The following is a 15000-nucleotide window of genomic DNA, read 5'->3' on the forward strand; positions in this document are numbered from 1 at the left end:
GAAAAAGGATTTTTCCTGTTTGTTTAGGTAAAGGACGTTATATTTCGATAATAATAAGACACAAAAAAATTTGATCTTCAAGCCTTCAGTTCTCCTTTAACTTTTTCGCAGCCGCTGGTATATGCTCTGGCAAAGTAATAAAGAAAAAAACGAAGCGACTTTTCGGGATTCAACCTTCAAAAATTCATGTCTGGTGGGACAACTGAATTTTGTGGAAGTTATTGTTCCCCTTTCGTCTGTGATGAGTTCGGCATAACGTGAACATACAAAAACACTTACCGGTAAATAAAGTTTCTTTCCTTTTTTTCCTCTCTCTAAATTCTCGAGTCCATTCCATTCTTACATGTAATTACTGATGACGGAACCATTTCTGGTCCAGGAACATTTGGCGGTCCAGTTAACGTTTAGGGATCATTTCTGGTCCGGGGATTATTTGCTGTCCAATTTGGGGATCATTTCTGGTCCAGGGATCATTTAATTACGGGACGCGATCGTTTGCAGGCCTGTACAGGGCTTTTCAATCCGGTTAACTTAGTTCCATGTTTACTGAAGCGTGAAGAGGCGGTTTTCGTATTTAATACAATTAATGAAACTAAATAAGAAAACCAACCTAAAAGGGTGAGCGTCCCAAGACTTTTGCCACTGATTGTAGCTCCCACGAGTCTCCTGTAACCAAGTGGTGAAGAATCTGAAGTTGTAATCGGAAGGTTGTAGGTTTCGTTTGACTCCTGAAAAAGAGCACTCGGATTTTTTCCAAGTATCCCCGAGACACCATCGCAATCTTGGATCATGGCCTGGCTCCAACGAGTCTTCTATAGCTCAGTGCTTGAGCATCCGAACTAGTCATTGGAAGGCTGTCGTAGGTTCAATACCTGCAAAGGAACTCTCGAATTCTTTCCGAGTATCACCGATTTACCATCGGAAATATCCTCTCTTCATTTCATTCACCGGGATTAACATTTGTCATCGACTTCATTTACATAGCAAGAAATCAATGCATGCTGCAGACAATTTCAGTCCTTGCAGGATAGAGGGACAGTTGTCATTGGAACCTACAATCATGGACAAATTCCTTTGGGACACTCATTCCAGTGCACATTTTTGGGACTTCACTGGGGCGCTTTTCCCCTCCCCACCCAATCAGTGTTGGGCATAAACTGGTCCACTCTCAGTCCTGCACACTATTTTCACTTCATTTCCCTCAAGTAACATTGAATGGGGCAAAGGGGGTTGCAAAAGAGTCCAGAATATGCGATAAGTGAGTTGAAAGATAAAATGCTGAATTGTTCCGAAGAACTTGTCCATGATTCATTTGTTGTTTAATGGCCAAGCTTCCACTAGTTTCCTATAGTTCAGGGGCAGCTAGAGTATCCAAACTAGTAATCGGAATGTCGTACAGTGTAGGTTCGACTCCTGCAAATGGTCACTCTGATTTTTTCAGAGTTCCCCTGAGTCAACATCGAAAAATAAATCTCTTCATTTCATTAACCCGGGGTTAACATGAAACATCTCGTTCTGTACAATTGCAAATATACTTCATTTCGACACTTGAGTGCAAGCAGTAAAGAGACTGAGACCATTGTCACATGAGCATAACTGGGCTAATATCTCAAAGACATTTTTTTGCTTTGAAATGCTCATTTTTAGCGAGTAGGCCTTTTGGATGTTGTCCTTTCATAATAGAGTGTTTTCATGTGACCTCACGGCGGCTACATTGGTGTCCCTAAACAAAGGAACGGCAGCCATGTTGGTGTCCCCAACTAATTCTCCGGGAATTGAGCTCTGTTGTGTCATATAAACGTTTTCCTTCGTTTCGGTAGAAAAACAAGGTTACTGTTCACGTGTGGGTGAAAACACTCTATACCCCGAAAAATCCCATAATTTCACAAATTTAGTTTTTTATGACATCACACTTTAGAACTCTGTGAGGTAATCAGAAGGTCCACGGGTGAGTCGAAGCTGCAGGGTATCATTAGGAAAGGTGTAGGGTTGTTCAAATGATGATCTGTGACACAAATCTCATTTAAGCCTCAATGGATTGGTCTCGCGTAGTCTCAGAGTTGCAGAAACAAAACAAAAAGATAGCAAGAAAGGCTGTTGTGAAAGCTCTATTTTGTTTATGGTCCAAAAGTAAAGCACTCGTAGCCAACTATTAGGGATAAGCCCCATTCCTGCTGCGACCTAAAATAAAATTTATTGTGACGTTGCGTGAGTCCCATAACTTACTGAAACCTTTTCCACATCTGGATAGCTGTAATTGATGTTGTTACTTTGAGTTGTTGTTGTTTTTTTTTAGGACAGCAAAGGATATTAAACCACTGAATTCCTGCGAAATTCCTCCGGAGAGAATAGAATCATTGGAAGAGGTGGGTCAAGGAGCATTTGGCAAGGTGCACAAAGCCAAATTGATTGACGGATTGGAGTTCTTTAACAAGAATACCAAAGACTGGTGTGAGAAAAATTTCAAGTACAAGATCGTTGCTGTTAAAGAATTACATGGTGGGTATGAAAGTGTCTATTCCTTGTATGGATCACACACCGAAGTAATTACCTTGCATTTATATCCCGGGAGTCAATTAAGGTAAATAAGTACGCAATGCAAGCATCAACTATTTAGCTTCGACTTCAACTGCATTGTAAAAATTTGAATGCTTCTTCTAGAGAATCTCGATTCATGTACCGCTCTTTGGTTGGGGTTTTCGATGACGTCGTGGTAAGAGGGTGACCTTGTGACTCCTACACCAACTAATGTGAATCTCATTACCATTATAGCTTTATGTCGATGAGCGTGATTGCTCTCATGTCATGACACTGCATGCAACACCAAACGACTCTCAAGGGTTAACCGGTTTAGGGCGATTAAAGGACTAATTTACGGGTTTGACTTCGAAATAAAGTGTTCTTGATGTAGGGATAAGGGACACGTGATTTATTCCCTTGACTCAATAAGCTGTAAACTGAAATTTTATTTAACAATTTTTCCGCGCGCGCACATCAGATATGAGATTGTAAACAGCCAATGAGGCGAGTAGTGTTAAGGTAATTCCTTCATATTGCATTGCGCATCCCTACTGCGCACGATTCTCGTGTCATTAGCGCGCGCACATGAGCACGTGCGCATACAAAACGTAAGAGATTTCGCTCAAACTAAACCCGATAGCGAAATAAATGCTCCTTTTCTCTCAAACGAACACGGTGACCCCCGATTTTTTTTCAGGTATTTGCTAAGACCAGTCCAATAAAGAACATATTTGAAGAAGAAAAAAGTTTGATAGTAGAACATGAATTTTTTTTGGAAAACAGTTCCGTACTGGGTGTATTTTACCCAAGGCGAGGACTTCAAGCTAACCACGGAACTCTCCCAAAAAGTGCACTATTCCCACAACCAGGGAATCAAAGTCGGCGTAAATGAGGCATTACTGCTTATGTAAATAAAAGAAGCTTTATTTTCAAAGTAAAATTTTGTGTCTTTGAAGTAACCAAGACTTAATTCTTCATGAAGGTGATTCGAATTTTTAACGCGAAAACAATAAAGATACCCCATTTAAAGAGCCTGCTGACGCGTAAACAAGCACGGTGACCCCATTTTTTTATTGCATTTTTTTAATGTTCATATCATGAATGTCAATTGTGCCAAGTTTCCAAAAAAGTTTGATAGTAGAACAATTTCAAGGGAATTACCTTAAGTTGGCGATAACCAGTCTCATATTCACAAGTGTGAATGAAATAATTGTTTTATAAAATTTTCATTACTTTCTGAAAGCTTGGGCATTTGGAAATTAAGGCCAATTAGTTTCCAGCTTGGCAACACTTGACACAATCATTTTTCATATTAGGGCATACAGTATATGAGCTGATCAATGAGATTGAGTGAACCAATCAGAAAGCTAAAAACGCAATATCCGAGGTCGAAAATTTAATAATGGAATATAACCAGGTACAAGCCACTGAAGTACTCCGGAAAAATTCTGTCTGAGTATAAATTATAGCTCCACGTGGTAATAACATATTGCTGAAAAAAACTAATGATACCTCGATTGCTAGCGAATTTAAAACGATATCAGACCAACTGTAAAGACCACGAGGACAAGAAACTTAGTTTAAAGGATTAGACTTGACAACTAATAAAGTTTGTAAAATAAACTTAATTACTAAAAAACCTTTTTACAAAACCCATGCAACAATGATTAAGGAAATGCCAAAGATTTAAACTAATTACTCGCTTATCAGACCTTCGCAAGCTTCTAAGTGACAGTTACTGCTTGAATCGTAGCTTCTGATTTGTATCTCACGAAGGCACGGTAGCTACTGGCAATTAAGGACTCCACATGAAGGTTTTTCTAAACTCCATTGTGCCCTGTATTAGAAAAAACGGAAATGCTCGTTCATCAGACTGAAACCCTAAAGACCAGGACACTCTAGGCGACAAGTCGCCGAGACAGGTCTCTGCGATAAGTTGCTCCATGTGTACTACTTGCAAAACAAGTCGCTGCGACACGACGCCTGTTCGGTGCACACGCAGTGGTCTCGTATGAAGGGGAATGTGAATTATAGTTATCTAATTCAATATGGCTGACCATATGACGCTCTCTCATTGGTTCATTTATATTCATTATTTTTTGCCGGAAGTATACACACGGTGCGACAACGCAGCTAATTGTGTCGCTACAATTAGTCGCACGAATTCAAACTCGTTTAAATTCGTGCGACTAATCGCGGCGACAAAATTCTGCCTCAGCGACAGTGATTTTTGTAAAATTAACCGTGTCACGCAAGGCGAATTTTTGCGCCGACTTGTCCCCGCGACGTTTTGCAGCGACTTATCGCCTAGTTTGTCCCGGCATCAAGCAACCTACTTTGAAACTGATTTGTTCAACATTATTTCATGACTTTTTTTCTCAAGAAAACGCCACTGAAGAGCAGAAATACGAATTTTTGGATGAGATTGAGACCATGAAGGTAGTGGGGAAGAATCCAAACCTGCTGAATTTCGTGGGCTGTTGGACCACAGCTACTCCACTTCGTCTGATTGTCGAGTACATTCCTCATGGCGACTTACTTCAGTGGTTGAGAGCGAAGAGAAGCAAGGTAATATGCTTTCCTCCCTAATAACAGGAAGTAGATATTTTTCTAGTACACTTACCTAAGGTGCACTTGTAAGTTATAACAGGACAGTATTTCCTTCATCTTATCTCGCCACATCCAATTTTTTTATCGGCCTTTAACGTGGTGTCCCGTAGTTGCTAAAACGTTTCTCATTTTCTGTTTGAAAAAAAACAACAACAACAAACCAGTATCGTAGACTCAAGCAAACATACAATTAAAAGATGACAAGCCAAAACTCATTACACCTGCGTTTTAGCTCGGACTGTTCCAACATCGTTTTTTGGAGATGTGAAGTTATCTCGCTTCTAACAACTTGGCCCTGATTTCGTCCACGCAGATAAAAACATCTACCGTTGGAGCTACCGTCGTTGACGAAGATGAAGAGATGTACAACGGAGCAAGGGAACAGAACTCAACTACGGACCAGGTACATCCTTTCACTATTGGTCTTATTCGGTGTGAAAGATTCATCTTTATTATAGCGGAGCTCCGCGCGTCAAAGGCGCGTACGTATAGCATCATGGGTAAGAAGATATTGTAGTCCACGACCGTACGTGCGTCCACCCGTCCATGTATGCCAATGTGACCAGTATTACGTGACCATATCGTGGGCTCAAGTTTTGAGCTCATCGAGGTCAGCTGGGTTTTTTTTTGAAGTTGACCGCTGACTAGGTACTGGGTTTCGATTGGATTGCAGTCTCAAGCCAAGTTAACTTCTTGTAAGAATAAAGAACCCCGGAGCTCTGCTTTTAGGCTTGGCTAAAGCTATATATTAGTTTTACTGCTGTCTGTTGGCATGTTCCGTACGGAGTCATACTACCGAACATCAACAGAGAGACATGCACATGCAAAAAGCCTACAGCTCAAGCTTACGATAACAGGCGACATTTAGTAAAATTTTTGGATGTAGTGACCAATTATAATCATTGTAGCAACGGTATATTTGAGCTTTTATGTCAACAGCATAATAATAATAATAATAATAATAATAATAATAATAATATATGCCCGCTGCACAAGAAGGGGCCAAGAACCGATGTCACCAACTACAGGCAGATCTCACTTCTCTCCATCGTCAGTAAGCTCTGCGAACGCTGTGTGCTCTCCAAACTTATTCCCGAACTGGCAGATTTACTATCAGCTCTCCGACACAGCTTCTGTCCGTTCTGAACGACCTTGGGACAGCCTTGGATGCAGGGAATGAGATCGATATGATCTACCCTGATCAGTGTTTTCAGCGTTTGACTCGGTTCCACACCGCCGTGTTCTTCACAAGCTTGGTTTGTACGGCATCTCGGGTCCCCTTCTCTTTTGGTTCTCGGACTATTTGCAATTGACTTCCAGATCTCAGAGGGTGTTCCTCAGGTCAGCCTGTTGGCTCCGTTCCTATATCTTTTATACGTGATCGACCTCCCCAAGTTTGTCAGCCCATGCACCAGTATGGCTCTCTATGCTGATGATACGAAGTGTTATAGAGTTGTTCGTCGTCAAGAGGACTGCGAAGCCCTGCAAAATTATCTGTACGGCCTGTTTAACCGGATGGCATCATGGGGACTAAGTTTTAATGTTGACGAATGTGAAGTTTTGAGAATCTCTTAGAAACGTTCTAGCGCATTAACAACCGTTGCGGTTAGGGTTAGCTGAATATAATATAATATAATATAATATAATGGCCAATATTTATGTACTTTTCAACTAAACTGGCAGCAATGGCCCCTTCTTAGTTTTACTCACTAACGTTATCTGTCGAAATGAAGAAGCGATATTCGCACTTATCTGGACGATAAATGCGAGGATCACCTCGTCATTTCGTCTTTAAGCACTTTTTTAGAGATACATTTATTTCATTTCAAGTTATCTGTATGGTCCTTTTTTTATATATATATATATATATCTAGGATGGTCAAACAGAAGAAGAGAAAACAATATTGCATGAAAACATTGGGCCTTCCATATCTGTGGAAGAAAACGGATCCGAAGTTGATGCTTCTGTTACTATTGACTTGAAAACACCCTTTGTAACGTTTTCATCATCCGCATCAAACCAGGAAGATGCCTCCACTAATAATACAGCTGATGAATGTGACGAGGATTGTGACTCGTTTGCTCCACTTGATCCAGTAAAGCTTGCCTGGCAGGTAGCACGTGGCATGGTAAGTGGTAAATAGCCAGATTTTTTTCTTTCTTTTTTTTTTGTATTTGTCTTATTCTTTTCCTGCGTTTAATTTCTTATTCATTCCGTCTTTCTCAGCAAGTTTCGGAGTTTTTGCGTGCGTTACTGTCGATCTTTGGTGTCGGATGCTGATGACATGATCAGTAGTTACATAACCAAACAATGGCAAGCCCAAAGTCCTGTTTCAACTGGTTTCATCTCAACAACATCAGATCTGCTTGAAAGATCTATGCTTCGCTCACTCTTCTTGAGCTCTTTTGTAATCACTTTTTTCATACAACAGAGGTTTGGGATGGTCATATGTGGATGATATGCTATTTTTTCTACTCCCCATCATGTTTTTTAGCGTTTTTTTGAATGATATTTTAACGTTTCTTTTAAATGTATGTAACGCCCTTTCTCGGCGAAACCCAATTAAAACTCTTTGGTACGTGCTGGCACCAGGATTAGCACATGTGCCTCAAGGAAACAAGTTGAGTGCCACTTCTATTGGATTAGCACTAAATAGACGGTTACATCTCTGCTGGTCTTAGCCTCCTATCACAGACTCTTTTAGGGTCAGTCGTTTCTCCCACCTCCAAGAGTCTGCTTCACGGGACCCCACATTCCTTTCCCTCTTTCAACCAATCAGAGATCGTCTTCAATATGGTATGAAAGTTAACCTTCACCTTAAAGTGCGTGTAATTTTCAAGTTTCAAATTTCAGTGGACGTTATTACAGCTTTTTTATCTGGTCACATTCTTAACAATAAAAGGCAAATCATTGGTTAGCGTCCTACAATGGGAAAGGAATGTGGCGTTCTTGTGGGCGAGAGGAACAAACAATTGACCTTAAAAAGAGTCTGCGATAGGAGGCTACACTCTTCCAGGAAAGATATTTTTGTAAGAATCCAGTGCCTTGGGCCCTCAAAACTGACTTTAACATCACAAATCCCTTGCAATACCCATAATCATTTTTCTTTTACAGACCTATCTTTCCCAGAAGGGTCTGGTGCACAGGGACCTAGCAGCGAGGAACATTCTGGTGGGACATGGCAAGAAAGTCAAAATTGGTGACTTCGGATTGATGCGGCAGTTGTACCATGAGGTGTACAAAGTAGACAATGGGAAGAAACTGCCATTGAAGTGGATGGCTCCAGAGTCACTTTTTGAAGAGATCTTTACCACCAAGACCGATGTGTAAGAATCAAGTCTGGGATTTTTAGAGTCAGTGAATACAACGTACTAGATGCTAGTGCATTACTAATTCAATGGATTACATAGGTATTAACTTGTTTTGTTTTACTTGCAGCTGGTCCTACGGAGTGGTCCTGTGGGAAATTGCAACTCTTGGTCAGTGATAAGTTATGAAATTTTAATTAACATATTGTACTATATATGGAGCTGTTAGCTGGAAACTGAAGTGAAAAGGAAAAGTGTTTGTGATCCGGACCTTTAGAGTTGTTCCAAATTGTATTTATCTGTAACGATCAGTGTCAGTTAAAAGGACTCGTTTAGAGACCTCAAGAAAAGGACGGCTGCGAGAACTTTATCTAAAACTATTATTCCCCGTTATTGCAATAATTTCGCGATTATTTCAAGTCGTTTGGAAATGAAAGTGTTTATCCACATTCCAGAAACAAAATTGGTATGAACGGTGTGGGTTTTTGAAGAGAAAATGTAAAATTCATCGTCCAATGCTCGCTTCCTGCGCATAACTTCAAATTTGATTATTTCACTTCATTGTCAGGACGAGAACTTCAAAGAAGTGTATCAAAATGTTAAACGCACGTGCGGGGCATGCAGAAGTATGTGTTTTTGCTAATTAAACCAATTGTTATGTGGCGCTGGTTCTCGTAGCCGTCGTTGTCGTGACGGACTAACTGAATGAGTGAACAAAGGAACAAAGGAAGGATGCCCATCCGCCTGGCTGACTAACCAACTTACGTTGTCCTACCGACACCAGGGTTTTGACAGGACAGTTTTGCAAAGTAGCGGACATATTTCTCAAAGCACCAGACGTGACACTTTTTGGCGCCGCAAGGCGTCTTGCGAGCGCTAAAGGCGCTAGGTACTGGGGGGTTCTTGGAACATGCCCCCCCCAGGAAATTTTTTAATAGAACATTCAGAAACACTGGATTCCAATGTTTCTGGAACCCAAGAATCAGTTTCCCAGGCAAGACTGGAGTTCACTCAAATTTTCTATAAAACGTAATTAAAAAATATATAAAAATAAAAAATGAAGCAAAACCTTTCAAATATTGGCATCAAAGTACCAGACATGGAATGGGAAACGACTGGATAAAACGCCCGGCCTCCAGCCTCAAAGGAAACCCCTGCCGACACTGGCTTGCGGGCGGACTTACTGAATGAGTAAAACAAGTGAGGGAAGGAACCAAGTTTCGCCATCCGACTGGTTAAGCAACCATCGAAAGTACTGACTGATACAATGACTGAGTGGCTACCGAAAGACTAATTGACTTATTGACTGACTGAATGAGCAAGTAAAGAAATGAAGTAAGTAAGTAGGAATGGCCAAGGGTTTAACAGATTAAATAAGGAACTGAAGCAGCAAGCGAACGAAAGGGAAAACAAATGCTGGTTTGGATGAAAGACAGGTCGTGATGACAATGGGCCTTAATCACTCGGAGGCCATGTTGAGTCCCGAGGGATTGAAAACTTTTGTTTTGTCCTACCGAAACTCGTTCCCAAACATTTCAACTCGAGGTTCGGGGTACGAAATCTATTGTCTCTGGCCAATATGGCCACCGCGTGAATGAGGCCCATGAAACGACCTTGATCTTCCTTCCCAATTTTCTGTGCATAGGATCTCCATTTCTGAATGTGTCCTTCGCTTTCTTATTTACGGTTGGAAAACTTTTGAACTCTTGGTTGAAAATTATCTTCGCTTCACCTCTTGCATCTTAAGTCTTAGTCTCGGATTTCTTTCATTAGAGCACCCCCTCCCCCCTTTCTATGGTTCATGATTTGTCTTGATGCATATTATGTCGATCATTTACAGGGGGGTCTCCTTACGCACTAATGAAGAACAAACAGCTCTTGGAGAATTTGAAAGCAGGTTACAGACTGGAAAAACCTGACATGTGCACAGACCCTGTGTAAGTTAAACGGAGGTGATTTTTCCTAAGTACTTGTAGGCAGTTTTATGAAAAAGGTGCAGTGTTTTGATATTAATAGGAAGAGTGAGTGTTTAATCTATTTTCATACTTTCCTGCATCAGTCAACTTAGACATCAATGCTTCAACATAAATCAAGAGGCACGCCCGCTCGGCTCTAGTTATTATTAATTGAGCTTCAGCCACGTTTACTTTACATTTAAAGACATTGTAAGAAAAGTACAGAAAAAAATAGTTTTGGGCAACTGCAATTTAACACATTTAAAATTGTGACTCAGTTGGAAAATGAGATCCAAAACCACTGTCGGCTTGGCCTTACTTTCGTTTTCTTCCGTATCAACACAGATCTACTCAAAAATACAAGACACAAATTTAATTCATTTTATTTGTGCAAAAAATACGGTTGCCTTGGCGCTACAAGAACAGAAACCTTAGTATAAATAAAGCCTTTAAGAATTTAAAATATCTGCAGACCATATTCATCAATGGCGGTCAAAAGATAAACTTATGTCTTTGTGCTAATGAGACCAACTAGCCTCGCTCCAAAGCAACATTTTTTGTGTGTTTTGTTCATGCAAAAGAGGCTAGTTGGTTTCATTAGCACAAGGAAAAAGGGATAATGTATTGGCCTCCATTAATTAATACGGTCTACGAGACGTAAAAGAATGAAATTCGCTCGAATCAGGAACCTACGAATGATTTTTGGGGAAACAGGGTTAGCAGGTTGTATGAAAATCGATTTTCCTTCAGGAAGAAAGAAATTCCTATTTTTGTTAATTTTTAAGGTACGCCTTGATGACAGACTGTTGGAACCAAGACCCAGATGAACGGCCAAGCTTTCAGCGGCTGTATAAAAGACTTGACGATATGTTGGAGGAGCAAGGGGACTACTTTGACTTTGGCAAAAAGGATGATTCGAAATATTATTATACGACACAGGAGGCAAAGACAGTAGAAAATGACGAACTGGACAACCTTGATGTTGTAAGTCCACAGGGTGTGTCCACGGTAAGTTTTGCAATAGGAGCTACCTGTGCTTGGGTCTTGCATAGCAGAGTTAAATTTGTGTATGGAAATAACTTTTAAAACTTATGCTATCATAACTTTGATCTTAGCAGGGGTCAAACGCCGCAGAAGCTGAAGAACCAGCCATCGTCGATGTTGAAAACCCACAGAATGTGTCCAAGGCAAGTCGTATAATACATTAGAAGCTTCAAGCTGCACAGTGCAGGGATGTGCTGGACCTTGCTTGAGAGCTGAATTGGTTTGTTAAGATCACCTATGAAACAAATGAAAAATATGCTATCTTACTTTTTTCTGATTGTTGACAGGAGCCAGACACGTCAGAAGTTTACGAACAGGAAAACATTCAGGATGTAAGCACTCAGAATGTGCCCATTGCAAGTCTTCAAGCTGATGGATTTCAGTTGTCTCCAAATGCTTCGCTTACCGTAACTAAGCTATAAGTATTTTTAGTACTTAAGATATGTTAACTTTAGCTTTAGTTCTCTTGGTTTTTAGATAGACATTGCAGTCAGATTGCTACTGAACCGGTTAATGCTTTTGCTTATTTATTTGTTTGTTTGTTTGTTTCTTATTGAGTGACATATTAATCCGGATGAAGTAAGCTAGGTTGCTCGCTTTTAGGCTTACATACTTACAGGGACCAGGCGTTTTTCACTTTCAAAGCTCCAAGATCTGCCTTGACGTGACTTTGCTCGCCTGCACCCCAACTAGTAGGGAAATAAGAGAATCTCAGACGACACTATTATTATAGCCCCCTGGAGAACTTCCCCCATCTCATGGTCAAGACAAACACAATGACTTGCTTATAACCAGTTAACTCAAGTTTAATTGCATTGTTGGCGAGAAGAATTTCTTTCCATGGCTTCTTCTGAGACCCCAGTAAACCTAAAAACTCGACCAGGTATTTAAACCTTTCTTTCAAAGCAAAAGTGTATGGCAGTGCCAAATATCTCTGAAAAACGTTTACCTTTAATCTGAGAAAAATCCCGCGAGGATCCTGTAGGTTGTAAAGCATAAAGCATCTCCATCAATATACGTAGTAGATTTGTGAAGCTGAAAGATGAAACGTGTATTCTTAGAAAGACAAAAAAACACACAAAATAAGTTTGCTTGTAAGTAAATATGCCTGGCCCTAAATTAGAAACAGCGATAGGTCTTGACATTTGAAAGAAAAGGATCACATAAAGATAAGTATAATGAATCAATTTCTTAATTTTAGTAATTTTTGTAAACGTGCAAGCTGCACTTAAAGTATGTGCTCTGTTATGTTGTAGATGGTGCATTGGCATAATAAAAAAGAAAGTATAGTAGAATTTCACTGCGTTATGTTTCTAAAGAAGGAGGGGAACAAGAAATACAAAGTAAGTTAGCTTGTAAGTAAATATGCCAGGCCCGAAATTAGAAACAGCGATAGTCCTTGACATTTTAAAGAAAAAGAGCACATAACGATAAGTAAAATAAATCAATTTCTTAATTTTGGTAATTTTTGTAAAAGTGCAAGCTGCACTTAAAGTATGTGCTCTGTTATGTTGTAGATGGTGCATTGGCATAATAAAAAAGAAAGTAGAGTAAAATTTTGTGTTTCACTGATTTATGTTTGTGAAGAAAGAGGGGAACAAGGGAGGTCAGACATTCAAATGATGGCACAATAGCTTCTTCGCTGTAAGTAAGAACGTACAGAGGACAATGTTGAGACGAGAAAAATAGACAAGGAGACTAAAACAGAACCACATGTTACCATGAATAGACGGTTTTCACGTGACGTCACAGCGGCCATTTTGGTGTACTGGAACAATAGACATCCTTTCCCTTGGGGACTGAACTCTACTTTTATGCAAATTCTGCGCAAATATTTTCTATTGTTTTGTACACCAAAATGGCCGTCAACTCAGGTGAGTGAAAACCATCTATTGGTGGGGGAAACGGTGCAACGAAAGGTGTAAGAGGAAAGACACTTTTCTAGGCAACTGATAGGGAGCGTAACACTAACAGGCAGTCATTATCACAAGGACCGTAAGTGTATCTAATGACCATGTTTGTAGTGTTTATTACATTTAGATGCTTATACGCGGCGGGTAAGGTAGGTATATACATAAGGTGTCTTTTGGCCACTCTCAAGAATACCATAATATTCTTTATTTTTTCCTCCAAAATTTTGAATAAGCATTGTTTGTATTTTCTCTTGGGACCCTTGTAAGTCCCAAGAGAAACTGGAACATTAGGCCACTTTCAAAAATACCGTAATACCCTTTGTTTGTACAAGAGACTATCATGGTCTCTTGGTTTGTATTAGCATTCTCTTGGGATTTGCAATGGTCCCAAGAGAAAATAAAAGCAATGGTTATGCAAAATTTTGGAGGGCAAAGAGTATCGTGGTATTTTTGAAAGTAGCTTATTGGAGAGGGCTTCTTAAACAAAGCTGACATATATTAGAAGGGGAAAATTGTCGACAGACAAGCTGGGCCAGAAAACGTATTGAATGCACATTGACTTACCCATCACAAGCAGAAATCTACAGTGAGTCTGAACAGGACTATCGACAACATATGGAACGTTCTATATTCTGTGACAGGTTGACATCTAAAACAACGTTCACTGCGGGGACGATGACGCAAAACATTTTTTAGCTTAGCCACAGACAAACGTCTCCTTTTCAACTTAAAATAACGAGCAATTTTCTAGAAGCATATGTTGACCACTGTTTTCCTAACTTGTTCTTTTAAATTGCAACTGAACCTTTTCTCTTACAGTGCTTTTTTAAAATCTATCATTGCCAAAATTTTGGTTGAAGAATTTCACGCCCTTCCCGATGGAGGGTGGGGGGGGGAAGACTGGGCTGAGTGACTCATGCAAAAGAACTTAGCTTTCTACAAAGACCACACACCGGTTTGGCATATCGCCTTGAACTGACGCTTTTTTACTAAAAATTACTTTGCAAACATGTCTTACTCGCTTCAATGTGTTCTGGTCGATATCCCTTTTTAGACGTCACAATAAGCCTGATCCAGTCCCCTCATTGAGCCACGGTTTTCGGAATCCGTCATAAACATCGGGGAAAAGCATTGCCCTTAAACACTCACTATCAATCGTGAATTAACCCAATTCAAAGCATCTTCTTTGCATGTTGCTTTAAAAAAAAGTACTGTAAACAGCCTCGTTTCCAGGACCTCTCTCTTGCCTTCTGCGCTCGTTCTCTTGGCTTCTTCCGGCCCCAGCTCCAAAACCAAGGGGAGGTCCTGGAAACGAGGTTGTACTCTACAATTAGGATTCAGTTGCACTAACCAAAGAAAAAAAATTATTTTTCTTGGGATCTCAAAACTATGCTAACTTTGTCTAAGACAATGGAGACCCTAGGAACGAGGTTGGGCGCGCAACACCATGTTACTCTGGAGGGGAGGTGCTTGGGCTGGTCTTTCATATACCGGATCCGAAATAATTAAGGTCCATGAAACAAAAGAACAAAGCGAACATAACAACACCTAATTAGCAAGGCCTAATCGGAATAACAATATTTTTTGGTCTCCGCCATTTTTAGTCCGGTATATGAAATTCTACCCATTTTTTTGCCTCAAATTTTATA

The 15000-nt window shown here is 40.2% G+C and overlaps 1 protein-coding gene across 4 annotated transcripts in view; it reads left to right on the forward strand.

The window, feature by feature from the left end:
* Positions 1-12991, forward strand: part of LOC138052707 (tyrosine-protein kinase receptor torso-like) — a 72795-nt gene extending 59804 nt beyond the window's left edge. For 2 of the 4 annotated variants that reach the window (XM_068899261.1, XM_068899264.1), the window contains 10 exons: positions 2297-2499; positions 4904-5088; positions 5444-5533; positions 7005-7259; positions 8246-8457; positions 8570-8610; positions 10280-10376; positions 11180-11402; positions 11510-11581; positions 11726-12991. In XM_068899261.1, coding sequence (XP_068755362.1) covers positions 2297-2499; positions 4904-5088; positions 5444-5533; positions 7005-7259; positions 8246-8457; positions 8570-8610; positions 10280-10376; positions 11180-11402; positions 11510-11581; positions 11726-11860 — 1513 coding nt within the window. In that variant the 3' untranslated portion in view covers positions 11861-12991. The remainder of the gene's footprint in view (positions 1-2296; positions 2500-4903; positions 5089-5443; positions 5534-7004; positions 7260-8245; positions 8458-8569; positions 8611-10279; positions 10377-11179; positions 11403-11509; positions 11582-11725) is intronic. The other 2 variants (XM_068899262.1, XM_068899263.1) reach the window with 2 other exon arrangements.
* The last annotated feature ends 2009 nt before the right edge of the window (positions 12992-15000 follow it).

The sequence above is a fragment of the Montipora capricornis genome, chromosome 6 (genome assembly GCF_036669925.1).
Source record: "Montipora capricornis isolate CH-2021 chromosome 6, ASM3666992v2, whole genome shotgun sequence".
Classification (NCBI taxonomy): Eukaryota; Metazoa; Cnidaria; class Anthozoa; order Scleractinia; family Acroporidae; genus Montipora; species Montipora capricornis.